The 15,882-nt window shown below is 39.5% G+C and overlaps 1 protein-coding gene across 7 annotated transcripts in view; it reads right to left on the bottom strand.

Annotated features, from left to right (window-relative positions):
- LOC139346490 (dual specificity calcium/calmodulin-dependent 3',5'-cyclic nucleotide phosphodiesterase 1C-like) overlaps positions 1-6,585 on the bottom strand; it is a 113,461-nt gene extending 106,876 nt beyond the window's left edge. For 5 of the 7 annotated variants that reach the window (XM_070985540.1, XM_070985539.1, XM_070985537.1 and 2 more), the window contains exon 1: positions 6,078-6,579. In XM_070985540.1, coding sequence (XP_070841641.1) covers positions 6,078-6,162 — 85 coding nt within the window. In that variant the 5' untranslated portion in view covers positions 6,163-6,579. Of the gene's footprint in view, positions 1-6,077 lie in introns of all 7 variants that reach the window. The other 2 variants (XM_070985542.1, XM_070985538.1) reach the window with 2 other exon arrangements.
- Between the last annotated feature and the right edge of the window lie 9,297 nt (positions 6,586-15,882).

The raw sequence follows: 15,882 nt of genomic DNA, 5'->3' as shown, positions 1-15,882 counted from the left end.
TGGAGGAAAAGCTATGTTGAGTGAATAACAGAACCAAAAACATAACACTGCAGGCTCAGTAGACAATGGCAGGTCCGCTACCGAAGGAAGCTAAAGTGAAGATTCAGACATTGGCACTGTGCTGTGTGTACTTTATGTCTTGAAAATGTTGCCAGCCTGACGTTGAGTGTTAAACTTGAGTCTTAAATTCAAAACATTCAAAGATAAGGCAGACAAGGATGAATCCATCAAACGTGCAATGTCCGGGTATGGGAACAAGCAAACACCCTGTTAGTCTTTGCCACTGCTGAAAATCATGCTACTGAAGAAAGATAGAGCATTGTATACTGAATGACCAAATGTGGAAAGCTATTCACTGATGGAAAATATATTGAGGAGGCTTTCCTCTGTAGCTCTTTTCACTTTCTGCTACTTCAGACACTTAGGGGAGCTGCATAACATCACCACTGCTGAAATATGCAAATACATATATCTGAGTTCACAACATGTATAGACAAGAATTTTTTGGGGTTGAAGATAATTCAATTCAATTTTATTTGTATAGCGCCAAATCACAACAGAAGTTGTCTCAGGACACTTTCCATATAGAGCTGGTACAGACCAAGCTCTTTTATCTACAAAGAAACCAACAATTCCCCCATGAGCAAGCACTTGGCAACAGTGGCGAGGAAAAACTTCCTTTTAACAGGCAGAAACCTCGAGCAGAACCAGACTCTGGGTGGGCGGCCATCTGCCTCGACCGGTTGGGTGAGAGAGGAAGAGCAAGAGAGAGAGAGTGAGACAGACAGACAGACAGACAGACAGACAGACAGACAGACAGACAGACAGACAGACAGACAGACAGAAAGAAAAGCAGTCAGAGAGAGAGAGAGAGAGAGAGAGAGAGACAGAGACAGAGAGACAGACATGCAGTCACAGTAACAGATAGAAGATTACCTACCTACAGATCAGGTAGACTGTGTTCTGGACTGACTCCATGGCTATCTTTAACTCGCTGCTGTCAGAGTCATGTTGGTCCAAGGTCTCGGTTGGCACCAGGACCTCCCATCCTGGCTATATGTAGATTCCATGTGGAACTCAGCAGTTGATGTCATTAGAATCATACCAGAACTGACATTGGCTAACAAAAGAACCTACAGATCCTCCCTCCTGCTGTGCCCTCCTGGCCAGTCAGGCTATCCTCTGTTCTTTAAATGATTAGACAGCTGAGGAAACCTGTGCCCTGTGGAATCACCATTGGTGACAGCCATACCAGAGCTGCCAGATACCTACAAATCTGATAGCCAACCCGCTACAGCCTGTTATTGACAAAATGACAAAATGCTCTGGCTATAACAAGCTCAAGAGAACATCCATTCATCCATTTTCTATGCCGCTTATCCCTTTCGCGGCCGGGGGCCGGAGCCTATCTCGGCTGTCAATGGGCGGGAGGCGGGGTACACCCTGGACCGGCCACCAGCCGATCGCAGGGCACATACACACAACCACAACCTAGGGGCAATTTAGAGTCACCAATCAACCTAATGAGCATGTTTTTGGTCTGTGGGAGGAAGCCGGAGTGCCCGGAGAGAACCCATACATGCACGGGAAGAACATGCAAACTTCACACATTATTTCAGCAAATAATACCAACTAAAAACTGGTGAAAGACCCCTGTCTCAATGGTTCCCTTATGTCTGCAGCTGAAATTACTCTCTGTCACTATCATTAAAGATGATCTGTTTTTAACTGGATTTGCAATCTTTTGATAATAAATAGAGTTTGGAAAATACTTTCCTGTAACTTGCATCATAAACATTGAAATGATTTGTGATTGGTGTCATTGGTGACAGGCTAATTTAAGTCATTAGGAAATTGTTTAAATCAAAAAGTAGGGTCATTTTCTAATGGGTTTTACATACAGGCTTCTTTTTGCAATCAGTGGAATCACAGTTAGAGATAATGCAGGTTCAAGGCTCTCACACATTGGCTTCACTTTTTGCAGATCTGGGAGTTCCATCCTGTCTATGGATGGCAGTCAAGTCCAGGGGTGGACTGTTTTTAGTTTTAATTTTTCTTTTAAGACAAATTTAAACAACTGTACTCATTACAAAGATCTGGCCTTTTGATCCTCTGAGTACACATGCCATATTTGTCTGTAATGGTGATGCATATATTATTTATGATGCATATTTAACTTGTGTGTATTTAACTTGAAACAAGGTCTTAGTGCTTAGGAGCTGGGCATGCTTGGGTTCTGCCGTCAGGGTGTCATGTGTTACTTCACACAGGGCCACTATATATAGTATAGAATAGTAATATGGTATAAATATATACAATATGCATATATATGCATGTGTGTGTGTGTGTGTGTGTGTGTGTGTGTGTGTGTGTGTGTGTGTGTGTGTGTGTATATGTGTGTATACATGTACACACACACACACACACACACACACACACATATATTGTTGCTGTCTGATGAAAAACATGCATGTCCATTTTTTTTTTCCCCAGGAGAACGAGAAAACGGGTTTTCTCAGAAAGTAACTTACAAAATATACAGAAAATGCTATAAAAATGCTATACACACAATACACACACCGTAATTGAAAAATCTGTCTTTAAACAGTCATTACTGAACTGTTTACTACTTTAAGTGGACTTTCATGGATTGCCATTAAAAAACAAAACAAAACAAAAAAAAAAACGGATGTCGGCTTCCCACAACATGCGGTTAGTTAAGAGCCTTGAATCACTTGTTCATGTCCAACTAAACGATCGATAACAAGCTGTCCTATGTGTTCCTCATATCATGTTGGCCTAATCAAAGATTTGTCTATTATTTTGCAGGTAAATTAGCAGAATCCATAGGCTAAAAACTAATATAATTACCCAACACTGACATGCGTCCATTAATTTAGAGTTTATTGTCTATGCTGAGCTCAAAGCTTAATATTATTTAAACAAAACGCTCATTTTGGACTCCTTATATGATCGTTTTTTTTTTTGTTTGTTTGTTTCTTTTTCAGAAAACTGGTCTGTATTACTGTAATTACTACAAGAACCTACCTACCACAGGTTACTGAGATGAAAGTAAGTGCAGTGCTTTCCTCCAAAACAGATTTTTGGCTACATTTTATCAAATTTACCTGTAGTCTCTAGTCAACAGCAGAACTAATGCTATCTGAGTTAATCCAGGTTTTAGAAACAATTTTAGTAATCTAACAACAGGCTTTCTTTACTGTTGTGAATGTTGCCAGACAATGATGACCAAATAATATAAAACTGGCTTATTCAACACTCAATATTGGCAAAATTCCATATTTTCGTGTAAAAAAAAAAAAATAAATCAAAATTAAAATATTGGGACCTCACAAATATCTTTGTATTTATTTTTAATATTGTTACAAACCACCAGGAAAGACAGAGATAATTGTCAATACTCTTTATTAGAGCTTAATAACTGATTTAATTCTAAAAATCACAAATTTATGAATATGTAAAATCAGTAAACCCATCACAAAATTAAGTTAAAAATGCAGTTACACTAAATAAACAATACTGTAAGCAATCCGTCTATGTACATTTGTGTGTGTGTGTGTGTTTGTGTGTTTCTGTGTGTGTTTCTGTGTGATTTCAGTTGGTAATGGGCATCACTCATAGTCAAGCCCATCATAGAAGGCTTGGAAGTCCTTTGGCAAAACCTTCTTCAGTTCTTGAAGGTGTCACTCTCAAGAGAATCTTGATAAGATAAAGAACACATTTAGTTTAGAGACTGCATCCTTTGCTCACGCTAACGTAATCCTAGTTTACTCGAGCTGTAAGTATCGCCAAGGTGTTTTCTTAAACTCTGAGTTTTCAAAGACACCCACAGAATCGACAACACTTTGTGCAATACGGTATCAATAAAAACAGTTTTATGTTTTAAACAGTTTTTATTTGACAAACTAAATTTAGATGTGTGAAGCACATTCAGTTGTATTCTTGTATCAAAGGTTTGATACAAACATGGTAAATATAATGATATTAATACCTACCTTCATTTTTAGATTCATATGGGACACTTTCAAATGAATCTTGAAAAGAAAGAAAGGAACACGTTAAATACACCGAATATAATGCTGACATATCCATGTCACAGTGCAACAGTCAATACAACTTAGTGTACTCGACTGGAGAAATAATCTTAGATGCTGTAATATGACTGATGACTAATAAGACTGCCAGTTAAAACTGCGATAATAAAGACATGGAAAATAATCTGATATATAGGTAATATTAGCTGAAGTTAACAAAGGCGAACTCAATGTTTGATGGAAACTAATAATTCAGTGTCAACTTAACCACAATACAAATTGACTGTGTTTATTAGCCTGCCCTAACTCACTAGCTACGAGAGCTACGTGTTTGCACAAGTATTAAATAATTTGCAATAACGTTGGTAAACCATGCATTACAAATGTGAATTAATGTCAACCAGTACAAACTACAATACAGTTGTCAAACAATTATCTCATGGTTATACTTTACCTGAACGGAGGTATCTTCAATATGAGGCTGTGACTTGCTGCAAACATTCATCAAAGAGGAAGCGGGAGGGAGGGGCATCAAGTCGGACGTACGTGTTTTGTTTTACACATCTGACAGTGAATGGCGATACTTGTTAAACTGACGATGTAATAAAAATGCGCACAAGCCATTCATTTTACTCACTGTGAATTATTTCCTTTTTCTTTTCATTCATGTATTTTTCTGTCCTCATGTAACCTGCAAATCATCTGACTATGACCTTATGTGAACCTGCACATTTCATTGTGGCCAGCCTAAGGCACACCTGTGCAATAATCATGCTGTCTAATCTTGATATGCCACACCTGTGAGGTGGAATGGATTAGGAGGAGAAGTGCTCACTAACACAGATTTAGACAGATTTGTGAACAATATTTGAATATTTGAGATAAATTGATCTTTTGTGTATATAGAAAATGTTTTAGATCTTTGAGTTCAGTTCATGAAAAAAAAAAGACTAAAGAACTGGTAGTGGACCTGAGGAGAACCAAGGCACCAGTGACCGGTGACCGCTGTCAATATGTACCTTTTTATTTATTTATTTTTTACACTGTTATATAACTTATTTTTGTAAATACATGTAAATCTCTTCTATCTCTTCTATTCTTCTAAGGAGCACCTGTAACAAAAACAATTTCCCCTCGGGGATCAATAAAGTATTTCTGATTCTGATATGCCTCACTGTTTCTTGATGTAGATGGGTGACACTAAATTCTGACATCATGAAATCCTTAGAATGGATCACAGTTGTCAAACTGTGAGGTGAGTCATACCTAGATGAATACTGTCAAGAAAGAAATGCAGCACTGATGACGCCATTTTGACCATATTGCCTTTGTAATGAAGCACTCATAAAGATCTGTTCTGTTGCCATACTTGTACCCACACATATTGCTTAAACAGTTGCCTATGTGAGGGGAAGGTCAATCTATTTTAAGATTGTTTTTTATCAGACATTCACAACAGCAATAACCTCAGCCTTTTTATTCATTGATGACCATCATTTGGACATCAATCAGTCTGAAAAACTATTGGATCCCAGGACAACTGGAGATCATTGCCCTGTTACCATATACAGTCATGAAATAAAACAAGTCATCTCTTACAAATATTAAGGAGTCCAAATTGACAGTGATCTTAGCTGGCACACTCAGGTTGCAAATGTTTCTGTACTTCCATCTATCACTGCCTCCATGTATTTGTTTGTGTATATATCTTCTGGATGTCTGTTTAAGAATTCTTCAAATTTTAACAGTGAGTGTATTTTTATGACTAGGCCCTTTAGGTATTTCAGTTCACACCAGTGTTTCCAAATGTACTTTTCCAAATTAAGTGTGTTTTTATTGATGTATTTTTTTATGGAGCAATTTTTTAAATCTAGTTGGAATGCATGGGCCCTGTACACCACACTATAATTATATAATAACCTGAAATAACAAACACCATCTGTTCAGTCTCACAATAGCGCCATGGATAAAACCTCTCCCACACACACAAGCATGCACATCCTGTAACAAAGAATCTCTTACCGATGGTAAAGCTGAAACCATCTATGCTGAAAGTGGCACTCCGACACGTTTTAAATCCCTGTTGTTTAGATGTCGGTTCTGTCATTTTGGTTTTTTGATGCACACTCCTCTGCTCTCTGTCAGTCAGTGGATGAGTGTGGAGAGCATAACACTGTTTCCCAGGAGAGGAATGAGCCAAGAGGCTATTCCCCCTTGAGTGGCTGTAACCCTGGCAGTGGTTTTAGTCCCACTTGAGACTGGAGGTGCTGCTGAGCTTCCAGCAGTCATTTTCAGGTGGACTGCTGCCATCCTCCCCTCTTCCCCTCCCTGCCTTTCATCCCTCAAGGCCACTGTGATCCTGTAGGACAAGCAGTCACAATAGCAGTTCTCTCTCACTGTCTCTTCCTCCCTCTTATTTTCATCATTCACACCACAATTAATCAGATAAGCATCCCTTTCTTCTTTGTGGTCTGTTAAATGGCCATCCTCACATCTCTGCTGAAGCCAGCTTAGTCTCCGCCTCCTCCTTCACAGCCTCCTTGTCCACCCCCCCACCCCCCCGCCCAACACACACGCAGGCATGCATGCACGCACACAGGCTGTCTCTCTTTCTCTCTCTTTCTCTCCCTCTCTCTGTCATATTATAACTTGATTGTATCTAATCTAATCTTGATTTAATGTAGTGAAGTTACACGAATAAAAGTGATAGAATTTCTTCACATGTAACAGATATACAAAGGAATCGAAATTACGTTTCCCACTATCCCAAAATACAAAATACATTGTAATGTGAAATGTAACTTGAATTCCATCCATCCATTATCTATACCGCCTATCCCTTTCGGGGTTGCGGGGGGCTGGAGCCTATCCCAGCTACAATGGGCGAGAGGCGGGGTACACCCTGAACCGGTCGCCAGCCGATTGCAGATGTAACTTGAATTCTCCTCGACAATTGTGCGATCAGCTGCGTTAGCAGCTGAGACAATCCACTGAAGGCGCTCAGCAGTTTCCTCTCTAAATTGTTTGGACTTTCTGGATATGGTCGCTCCGCAGCCAGCCCGTCCACTTGTCGCAGAGGAGTGCCTTCTGGGATGAACTGAAGACGACGTCCGGCCATTGTATGAACAGAGTTAGAGTTTAGCAGGACCCGAAACGTAACTGTTCTGATCCAAACTCGATTCGCGTTCACAGACGTTTCTGCCGACGTCATTGCATCAGAGGAGGCGTCCAATCATACTCGAGGTCGCGCTCGGAATTTCTCACGAGACCATTTTTGTTGCGTAGAAAGAAAAACATGCTGTGATTTTGTTAGGTACTTTGATTTTCTATTTTTGTACCTGAATATTTTATAAAACATGTAAACTTCTTTAAACCCACATCATTGAAAATAAAAAAAAGAAAAGTTACTTTGGTGTGTTCCCTTTTTATTCCTACTTAAAGAATCATCAGTGGACTTACCCTGCTGGAATTTTGCAAGCTAATCACGCAAGCATTGTTCATCTGGTGTTGTGGTGGCAAAATGCGAAAAATTGCGACCAGTGTCCAAGAACTGTAGATGCTTTAATTTTCACAATTTCCATCCATCCATCCGTTTTCTATGCCGCTTATCCCTTTCGGGGTCGCGGGGGGGCCGGAGCCTATCTCGGCTGTCAATGGGCGAGAGGCGGGGTACACCTTGGACTGGTCGCCAGCCGATCGCAAATTTTCACAATTTGATTTAGCAATTTAAGTGGAAAATTAAAGGCTTTTGAGAGTCAGGACACTTATTCTGTATGTACCCTATAAAATTATTTAAACACACTTTTAAATCCTCATGAAAAAAAAAATCTTTGTATTCTGTAGGCACAGAACACACACACACACACACACACACACACACACACACACACACACACACACAATTCCAATTTGCATTTGTATAGCTTGCAGCATTTACATTTGCATTTTAACACCTCATGGTCACAGGGGCTGAGAGAGAACTTCCTCGGCAATTTACAGTGAAGATAATTGACGGAAATGTTCCTTTTCATGCAGTGTGAGCTAAATTAATTAAAAAAACTTATGGTCTTGGGTGTGGAATCAACACCCACATGAGGAGGTCACACACACCTAAATGAGAAGGGTATAAAATATCCAGAAGAGGGGAGAATGGGGTTCTTCTACCGACATCTCTAATGACCTCAAGCCAGCTCAAGAGAAAGAGAATGTGAGGAGCCTGACATCGCAAAGGAGGACCTAGAAAAATCTACAGCCATGACGATCTCAAAAGAGGTAGAGGCTTGTGGAAAAAAAAAGAAGTAGCCTCATTTCTTAGTTCATTCTCAAGCAGAACACTTCAGACCGAAAGGCAGAGCCCCTGACAGTGCACAAGCAGGAGAAGTGGCAGCAGTGTTAGAGGGACTGCCAGAACTGACAAAACGAAAGATCAGCAGAGCGAGGATAATAACAGACATTTATTATTGTTCTCAAGCTCTCAAAGAAGGCCTCACTATTTCAGAAGAAATGCATTTGAGGGAGCCAAAGGCAAGATGGTGGACTTAGATAGCTGAGTGGAGGCTAAACATGGACCTGGACATGGTGCATCAAAAAGCACACGTCAAGGAAGGAATGCACTGCCAAGGAAATGGATCGACATCACCAAACACTGGTTTTCCTCCTTTGTGATGCTTTGCCAGACCTTGACTGCAGTTGTCTTCAGTTGTTGTTTGTTTGCAGGTCTTTCTGCCTTAAGTTTTGTCCCAAGCAAGTGAAATGCATGCTCGATCGGACTGAGTTCAGGTGATTAACTTGGTGTGGCAGACTGAGTTCCGTCTCTGAGCTCTGGCTTTACATGACTTGGTGCTGTGAGGTAGGCTCACTGGAGTTATTTTAAATTGGAGCCGATCTCTGCCTGGTCTCCTCTCTACTTTAATTACCTCTTGAGTTTTTGTCAGCAGTTGGCAGAGTGTGCAACGGGCGTGAGTCCTCGTCTTTCCATTATGCTGTCTGAAAACTGTTCCCTGCTGGGTGGTATGTATCCAAATTTCTGATTATTGCTTTCAGTGCACTTTCAATTTGATGATATTAGTATTTGTTAATCCACATTTTAGATACTTCAAAGGCCCCCCTTACAGAAAAACCACACAATTTTCCCACGTGTTACCACATGTGTCCACTTGTGTCCACATGTGATAACATGTGGTACCACGTGTGGACACATGTGTCCACTTGTGTCCACATGTGATCACGTGGTACCACATGGGTACCATGTTATCACATATGATACCACGTGTTATCACATACAGTAACGTGTGGTACAACATGTTACTACATGTGGACACATGTGAAACGTGTGCGTGTGCGTGTGTGTGTGCGCGCGCGCGCAAAATGCAGACGTTATCTTGATGAGATGCTGACTAATACCTTAAATGTGTTTTTCCCACAGAGGCACATGGTAACATGTGGTACCATATAGAGCACATTTAGAAAATGTGTTTCCACATGTTGTTAATATGTGGTAATGTGGAGTGCATGTAGCAAACATTTTACCATGTTGCAACATATGGAGCACATGTGGAAATGGAAATGTTACCATACCATACCATCGCCACACCCCCAACTAGGACCAACAATTTCCTCTAAAACAACCCAAATTCGAATAAAAAGTTTATGGTTTTAAGGCCCCCAAGGCTGTTACTTGAAACATGGAGTGGCTTCTTCATGATTTCAACTTACACGAAAATCACTAATTGTTTAAAAAAATCGATTTTTCTTTGTTTACACAACTTGCACCAGGTCGACTTGTTGCTGGTTTTTCTCGTGGCAGGTCACATATGTGAGAAATACTGCACATTTTCAAGGTTTCACCATAACATTTTAAACAAGTGCAGTAATTTGAGTACTGACAAACACAAAGCAATACTGATAAATGATAAATACATATAGAATCTGTATAACGGCAATACATACACTACAAAGATGGTTGGCATTTAAAAGTATTTTATTGACTGAATGAGTAAGTGAAGCTGGACTAAAGTATGACATAATGACACCAGATGTAGTCTTGAAAGTAATGCAGTACTGTATGTATTCAAAGAACTCTCCAAGATTTAGAGTCTCTAGGACATGTTTCAGTTGGCCAACAAGGGATAAGGTAAAGACAAAGTTACCATTTTTCATTAGTTCATTTTTGTCAAATACCTAATGGCAAGTCTTGCATGCATTGTTTTCCAAAGCACAAAACCAGTTGGGCCAATATACATGAAAATCATATTTCCCTGTTTTGAAAAGTTTTTTGAGCAGATATTTGGTGGATGGCAAGAGGAAAGTTTGTGGTAGAAGAAGTATCACAATTTGGAGAAGTGTTTGCAGACCATCTTGTGTCAATCCCACTGCTTCAGCAAAAGCCATCAAAAGTGGGATGGTTTGTCCAAGAGTAACAGATGCTCCTCTGTACAGTGGGGACCTCATCATGTCATCATTAACCTGGAATAAAAAACAGGATCTCTATTAGTTATAGCTCCTGTAATGTGGTTAAAGTAGGAGATGTGATCGAACCATTTGGCCTCTTGGCAGCAGAGGCACTCCCACCCTCTTTCAGAGGCAGTATGAAATGTTGTGACATCATAAATTAAACTGCTTGCTATTGGCAGAAGAATCAAGAATCTGGATTCCAGCTGTGAAGTGTCAGGGGGCTGCTGTAAAATATTGACTAAATATTGACCATTGGCTCTATGATGGCACGATATTCAGAACCAGTGGTTGTTATGAGTGTTATGAGTTATTAGTGCATTATCAGAAATTGTCATTATTTGGAATCCTGCTCAGCCATTCCCAGTGCCCATTCCAAACTAACTATGGTACAAAGACAAAATGTTTGATGGCTCTACTGTGCTCCTCCTTGAACTGCCACTTTATCGTGGTGGAGGAGTTTGAGTACCCGAATGATCCTAGAGGCTATGTTGTCCAGGGCTTAATGCCCCTGGTAGGGTCTCCCAAGGCAAACAGGTTCTAGGTGATGGGTCAGACTAAGAGCAGTTCAAAAAGCCCCTATGAAAGACATCAAATCAAGGAAGCGTACGTCGCCCGGATTGGCGTCACCGGGGCCCCGCCCTGGAGCCAGGCCTGGGGTTGGGGCTCGCAGGCCTCCCTAGGGAGGTGTTCCAGGCATGTCCCACCGGGAGGAGGCCCCGTGGGAAGACCCAGGACACGCTGGGGTGACTATGTCACTCGGCTGGCCTGGGAACGCCTCGGGATCCCCCCGGAAGAGCTGGAGGAAGTGTCCGGGGAGAGGGAAGTCTGGGCGTCCCTGCTCAGACTGCTCCCCCCGCAACCCGGCCCCGGATAAGCGGAAGACAATGGATGGATGGATGGATGGCTCTACTGTGCAAATTTGGGATATATTATAATAAAGATCATCCAACTGCATGTAGTGTGAACCACAACGGCTCATATTTTAAAGTAAGTGATTGAACTTCAACAAGGATTTGATTCATATCTCTAATCGGACTGGTTTGTATCAAAAATGATCCTACCATGTGTTCAGAACCAGAAGTTGAGCCGTTATCACCACCATCATCACCATCACCACGATCATTGTCATCCAGACTGTCGAGGAGGTGCCACAGAGAGGAGAGACGCCTATAGCTATTATTAGTTAAGAGAAGTGCTAGATTTAAATTGTTGTGTTGAATCAGTTTCTGTGAAAGGGAAAGGATTTAGAAGTTGATATACAGTATTTATACAAAATCATCATATTGATACTCATGATGATGATGATGATGATGAATAAATACTGTAAATCAATTTCTAGCCTCGTAAGCACAACTACTAGTCATGTTTTCTGTCCTTGGTTCTGAGAGGTCCCCCAGAACATCATGTTTGATTACTCCACTTTGAAAGTGAAAACTTAAAATGCAGACTCACCTCGAAGTCAGAGTCCAAACTTGTGCCTGTGCCATTGCTGTTTCTGTCTGTGTGGTCATCAAGGAACTACTAGGAGGAGACAATTATTTCAAAGTTGGACTAAGTCTCAATCATTATGAGAATACACATGAAATAAAGAATGAGTGAACCTACTTTTTCAGGTTCATTGTTCATCCTCCCCTGTTCCTCATCGCTGTCATTATGGGTTGCTTAAAAAAAAAAGAAAAATAAACATTTTATAATAGATAACTAACTACTTGGCTTCATAAGCACCCCTCATGTCTCATGTTAGATAACATGACTAGGCTGACCTCTCAGAGCAATGGCAGAAGGCATGAGGTGTGCTTAAGAGGCCAAAGTGATTTCTGAGCTGTTAAGCTGTTTAAAATGCAAATTCACCTCGAAGTCAGAGTCCAAACTTGCGCCTGTCCCATCGCTGTCAGTGTTGTCATCAAAGGACTGCTGAAAAATAGGGGAAACAATTCTGTTAAATCCCCACATGGCCATCTTGCTAGAAGCTATAGATGACGCACGTGGAGACTTTGCAAGCCCGCCGAAAAATCTGATTGGCTTTGCTTTTACTGTCGGTTGCTGAGGCAAAGCTAAGTAGACCAGAGGTATAAGCTACGTTAGCAAAGGGACAAGAAAGCTATGTATGCGCTAATAAAGTGGATAGAAGAAAACAAAGTAAGTGTGGGATTGGAGAGAAATGTGAAAGACAAAAAAATGTTAAGTGACCCAAAGAGGATTGGCCTGGTGGGGGCGGTTGGAGTAAAGCCACCTAAAGGCGGCTGGAAAGCTTTTCCGGCCCAGATACTTAGTGAAAAAGGTAAGTGAATCAATTATGAATAATTCAACGTTAGTGCTATAAGTATTTATGATCAATTGCACCCATCTTATTATTACTTACTGTTAAGTCAAGCAACAAAATGCTAACATAAAGTAGTGGTCTGTAGGGAACTTGTTAATGTTAACGTTAATCTCCATTAGGTTGGCTAACAAACTTAGCTAGCAAGATACTGTGACCGCTAACCTAGCTACAACTTAGAGATCACAGCATAACCTTATACTATCATATTAGTAACAGCTAGTTAGGCATTATTGAATGTTAGCTAATTTCGCAATAAAATAACCCCTCACATTGCAATTTTCTGATTCATTATTTTGTTATTGTGTTCAACGTTGAACAACATTTTCTGATTCCATATTTTGTTATTGCGTTCAACGTTGAACACAATAACAAAATAATGAATCAGAAAATTGCAATGTTTGGGGTAAAGTACTTAATCCTTTATTATGGTTAACGCCGTGTGTGTGTGTGTGTGTGTGTGTGTGTGTGTGTGTGTGTGTGTGTGTGCTATATACACACACACACACACACACATACATCTATATATACACACACACACACACACATACACACACACACACACACACACACACACACACACACACACATATATATATAATCTTTCAAACAGCTCGAATTTCTACGCACCTGTGTGTGTGTGTGTATATATAGATGTATGTGTGTGTGTGTGTGTGTGTATATAGCACACACACACACACACACATACATCTATATATACACACACACACACACACATACACACACACACACACACACACACACACACACACACACACACACACACACACACACATATATATAATCTTTCAAACAGCTCGAATTTCTACGCACCTCCTGGTTTAAGAGAGGCGAAGTGGTCGGGTTTGTTTTGTTTTTTTTTTGGTTTTTTTTGAGTGAACTCTTCTGATATATAAAAAAGTGATTCCTTACCTTTCATATGTTATAGAAATCCAGACTGGGATAGTTGAAGTTGAAGTCAGTTTCCTAATATGGAGAAGTTCCTCTCGATCAAAAAATACATCAACAGGACTTGTCCAGGACGGGGAACGAGCATGTTGAAGGCGATTATAAATGTATGTGAAGTGGGGGAAAAAAAACCTCCTCGCACAGGTGATCGCTCAGATTGCAGGTGATGCTACCACAATGTTATATCAATATTCTTCGTTCTTTAAGAAAACTGTATCGTTTTATTTCATGGCTTTCAGGCATGCAAAAAAAACCTACTACTCCCTGCATGCAATGCGAAGCTCAAGGCGCCAACCACAGCCTAGCTGTTATCGCGTTGATAGCTGTGGGCTGAGCTGTCTAGATTGAGCTGTCAGTCGAGTGGTGCTGTGAGTTGATGTGAGAGAATTTAGAGAAATTAAGTCGATTAGCTAGTTAGCAATAGTAACGTTGGTGTTACTAGTAACGTTACTCTTTTTTTTTTTTGCGGAAGATGTGCAGTTTTTTTTTTAAATGAAACTTTATTTAACAATATCAGAAACAATAGACAAATAGTGCAGAGAAACAAGTGACAGACATTCTAAGACAAATCAAAATCATTAACATAAACTTACATTAGAAAATAATATAAAGGGTACAAAAAAGGTAGAAAATAAATAAATAAATAAATAATAATAAAGGAACTAATTAGGAAATAATAATTGGCAGACAAGTTCACTTAATATACTTTGAATAAAATTCAATAGCTGATACACATTTTTAGTTAGAATCGACATACAACAGAGACTCAAAATATATTTTTAATTCAATTAAGAATAATAGGAACGAAGGGGTTGTTTTGGCCATTCTGACTTTGTGTATATGGAATTTACCTAGTAATATGAAGAGATTAATTATGTTACATTTATTACTGTGAGAGAAGGATCCAAAAATAATATCTTTCTTATCAAAGTGATGTCGAACAGTAGTTTTGGCAAACAGATAATTTTCTAAATCTTTCCAAAAGGTGGTACAAAATGAACATTTATAAAATTAATGGATGATATTGTCTTTCTCATTTTTACAAAAGGTACATCTGTCATCAATGTCTGAGAACTTGGAAACATATACATTAGTGGGATAGATATTATGTAACAGTTTGAGGTGTAATTCTCTAATTTTGTTAGAAATTAAAAATTTAAATGGAACAAGCCAAGCTTTACACCAGTTTATATCATTGAAGAGGGAGTACCAATGAGACTTCCCATGAGGGGTGGTTTTCCTTTTGCTATAAAAGCATCTTCTAATATGTTTATTAGTACATTTGTAACTACTAAATTGAATTCCATCTATATAAAGTGTTTGTTGAGGGTTAATAACCTCATGTAGATCACTATAGCCTTTCATTAGCTCTTTTAAACCATGAGGGATAGAGCTCACTATAAATTTGTATTCCTTAGGTTTGATAGGAACTCCTCTCTTCTGTAAGAACATCTCATATGACAGTACTGTATATGACCCTCATTGTCAAAAAGATCTTTTAAAAGTACCAAGTTTTTTTCCACCCAGTTCTGGCAATAAAGGGATTTGTTTCCTTTAGTGATACATTCATTATTCCAGATAATTGTTTTGTGTGGAGAAAAATTATGTGAATAACATAGTTTCCATGCTAATAAAGCCTGTTGATAGAATTTTGACAGACTAAGGGGAAGTTTGGATACATTGTAATTACATCTTAACAGAAAATGAAGACCTCCTACTTGTTTAAATATGTTGTGAGGGATAAAGTACTATATTGAGTCAGGAGCTCTCAAACACTCTTTTAGCCACTTCAGTTTAAATGTATAATTTAAGTCTTTAAAGTGCAACAGTTCAAAGCCACCTTCTTCCTTAGATCCAGACATGACATCCTTCCTCAGAAAATGGTGTTTGTTCTTCCAAACAAAGTTGATGAAAATGTTATTTATGTCTTTGCAGGTTGAGTCCAGGACAGTGAGGGAGAGAGCAGGATAGACGAAACATGAAACTCCTTCAGCTTTAGTCAACAGAATTCTTCCTATGATAGAAAGGTCTCTTTGTAGCCACATGTTTAATATTGACTAGGTTTTTTGTAGTTTCGAAGAAAAG

Source organism: Chaetodon trifascialis, chromosome 18, assembly GCF_039877785.1.
Source record: "Chaetodon trifascialis isolate fChaTrf1 chromosome 18, fChaTrf1.hap1, whole genome shotgun sequence".
Lineage (NCBI taxonomy): Eukaryota > Metazoa > Chordata > Actinopteri > Chaetodontiformes > Chaetodontidae > Chaetodon > Chaetodon trifascialis.
The sequence above is the reverse complement of the archived record's forward strand: the minus strand, read 5'-3'. Positions and strand labels throughout refer to the sequence as shown.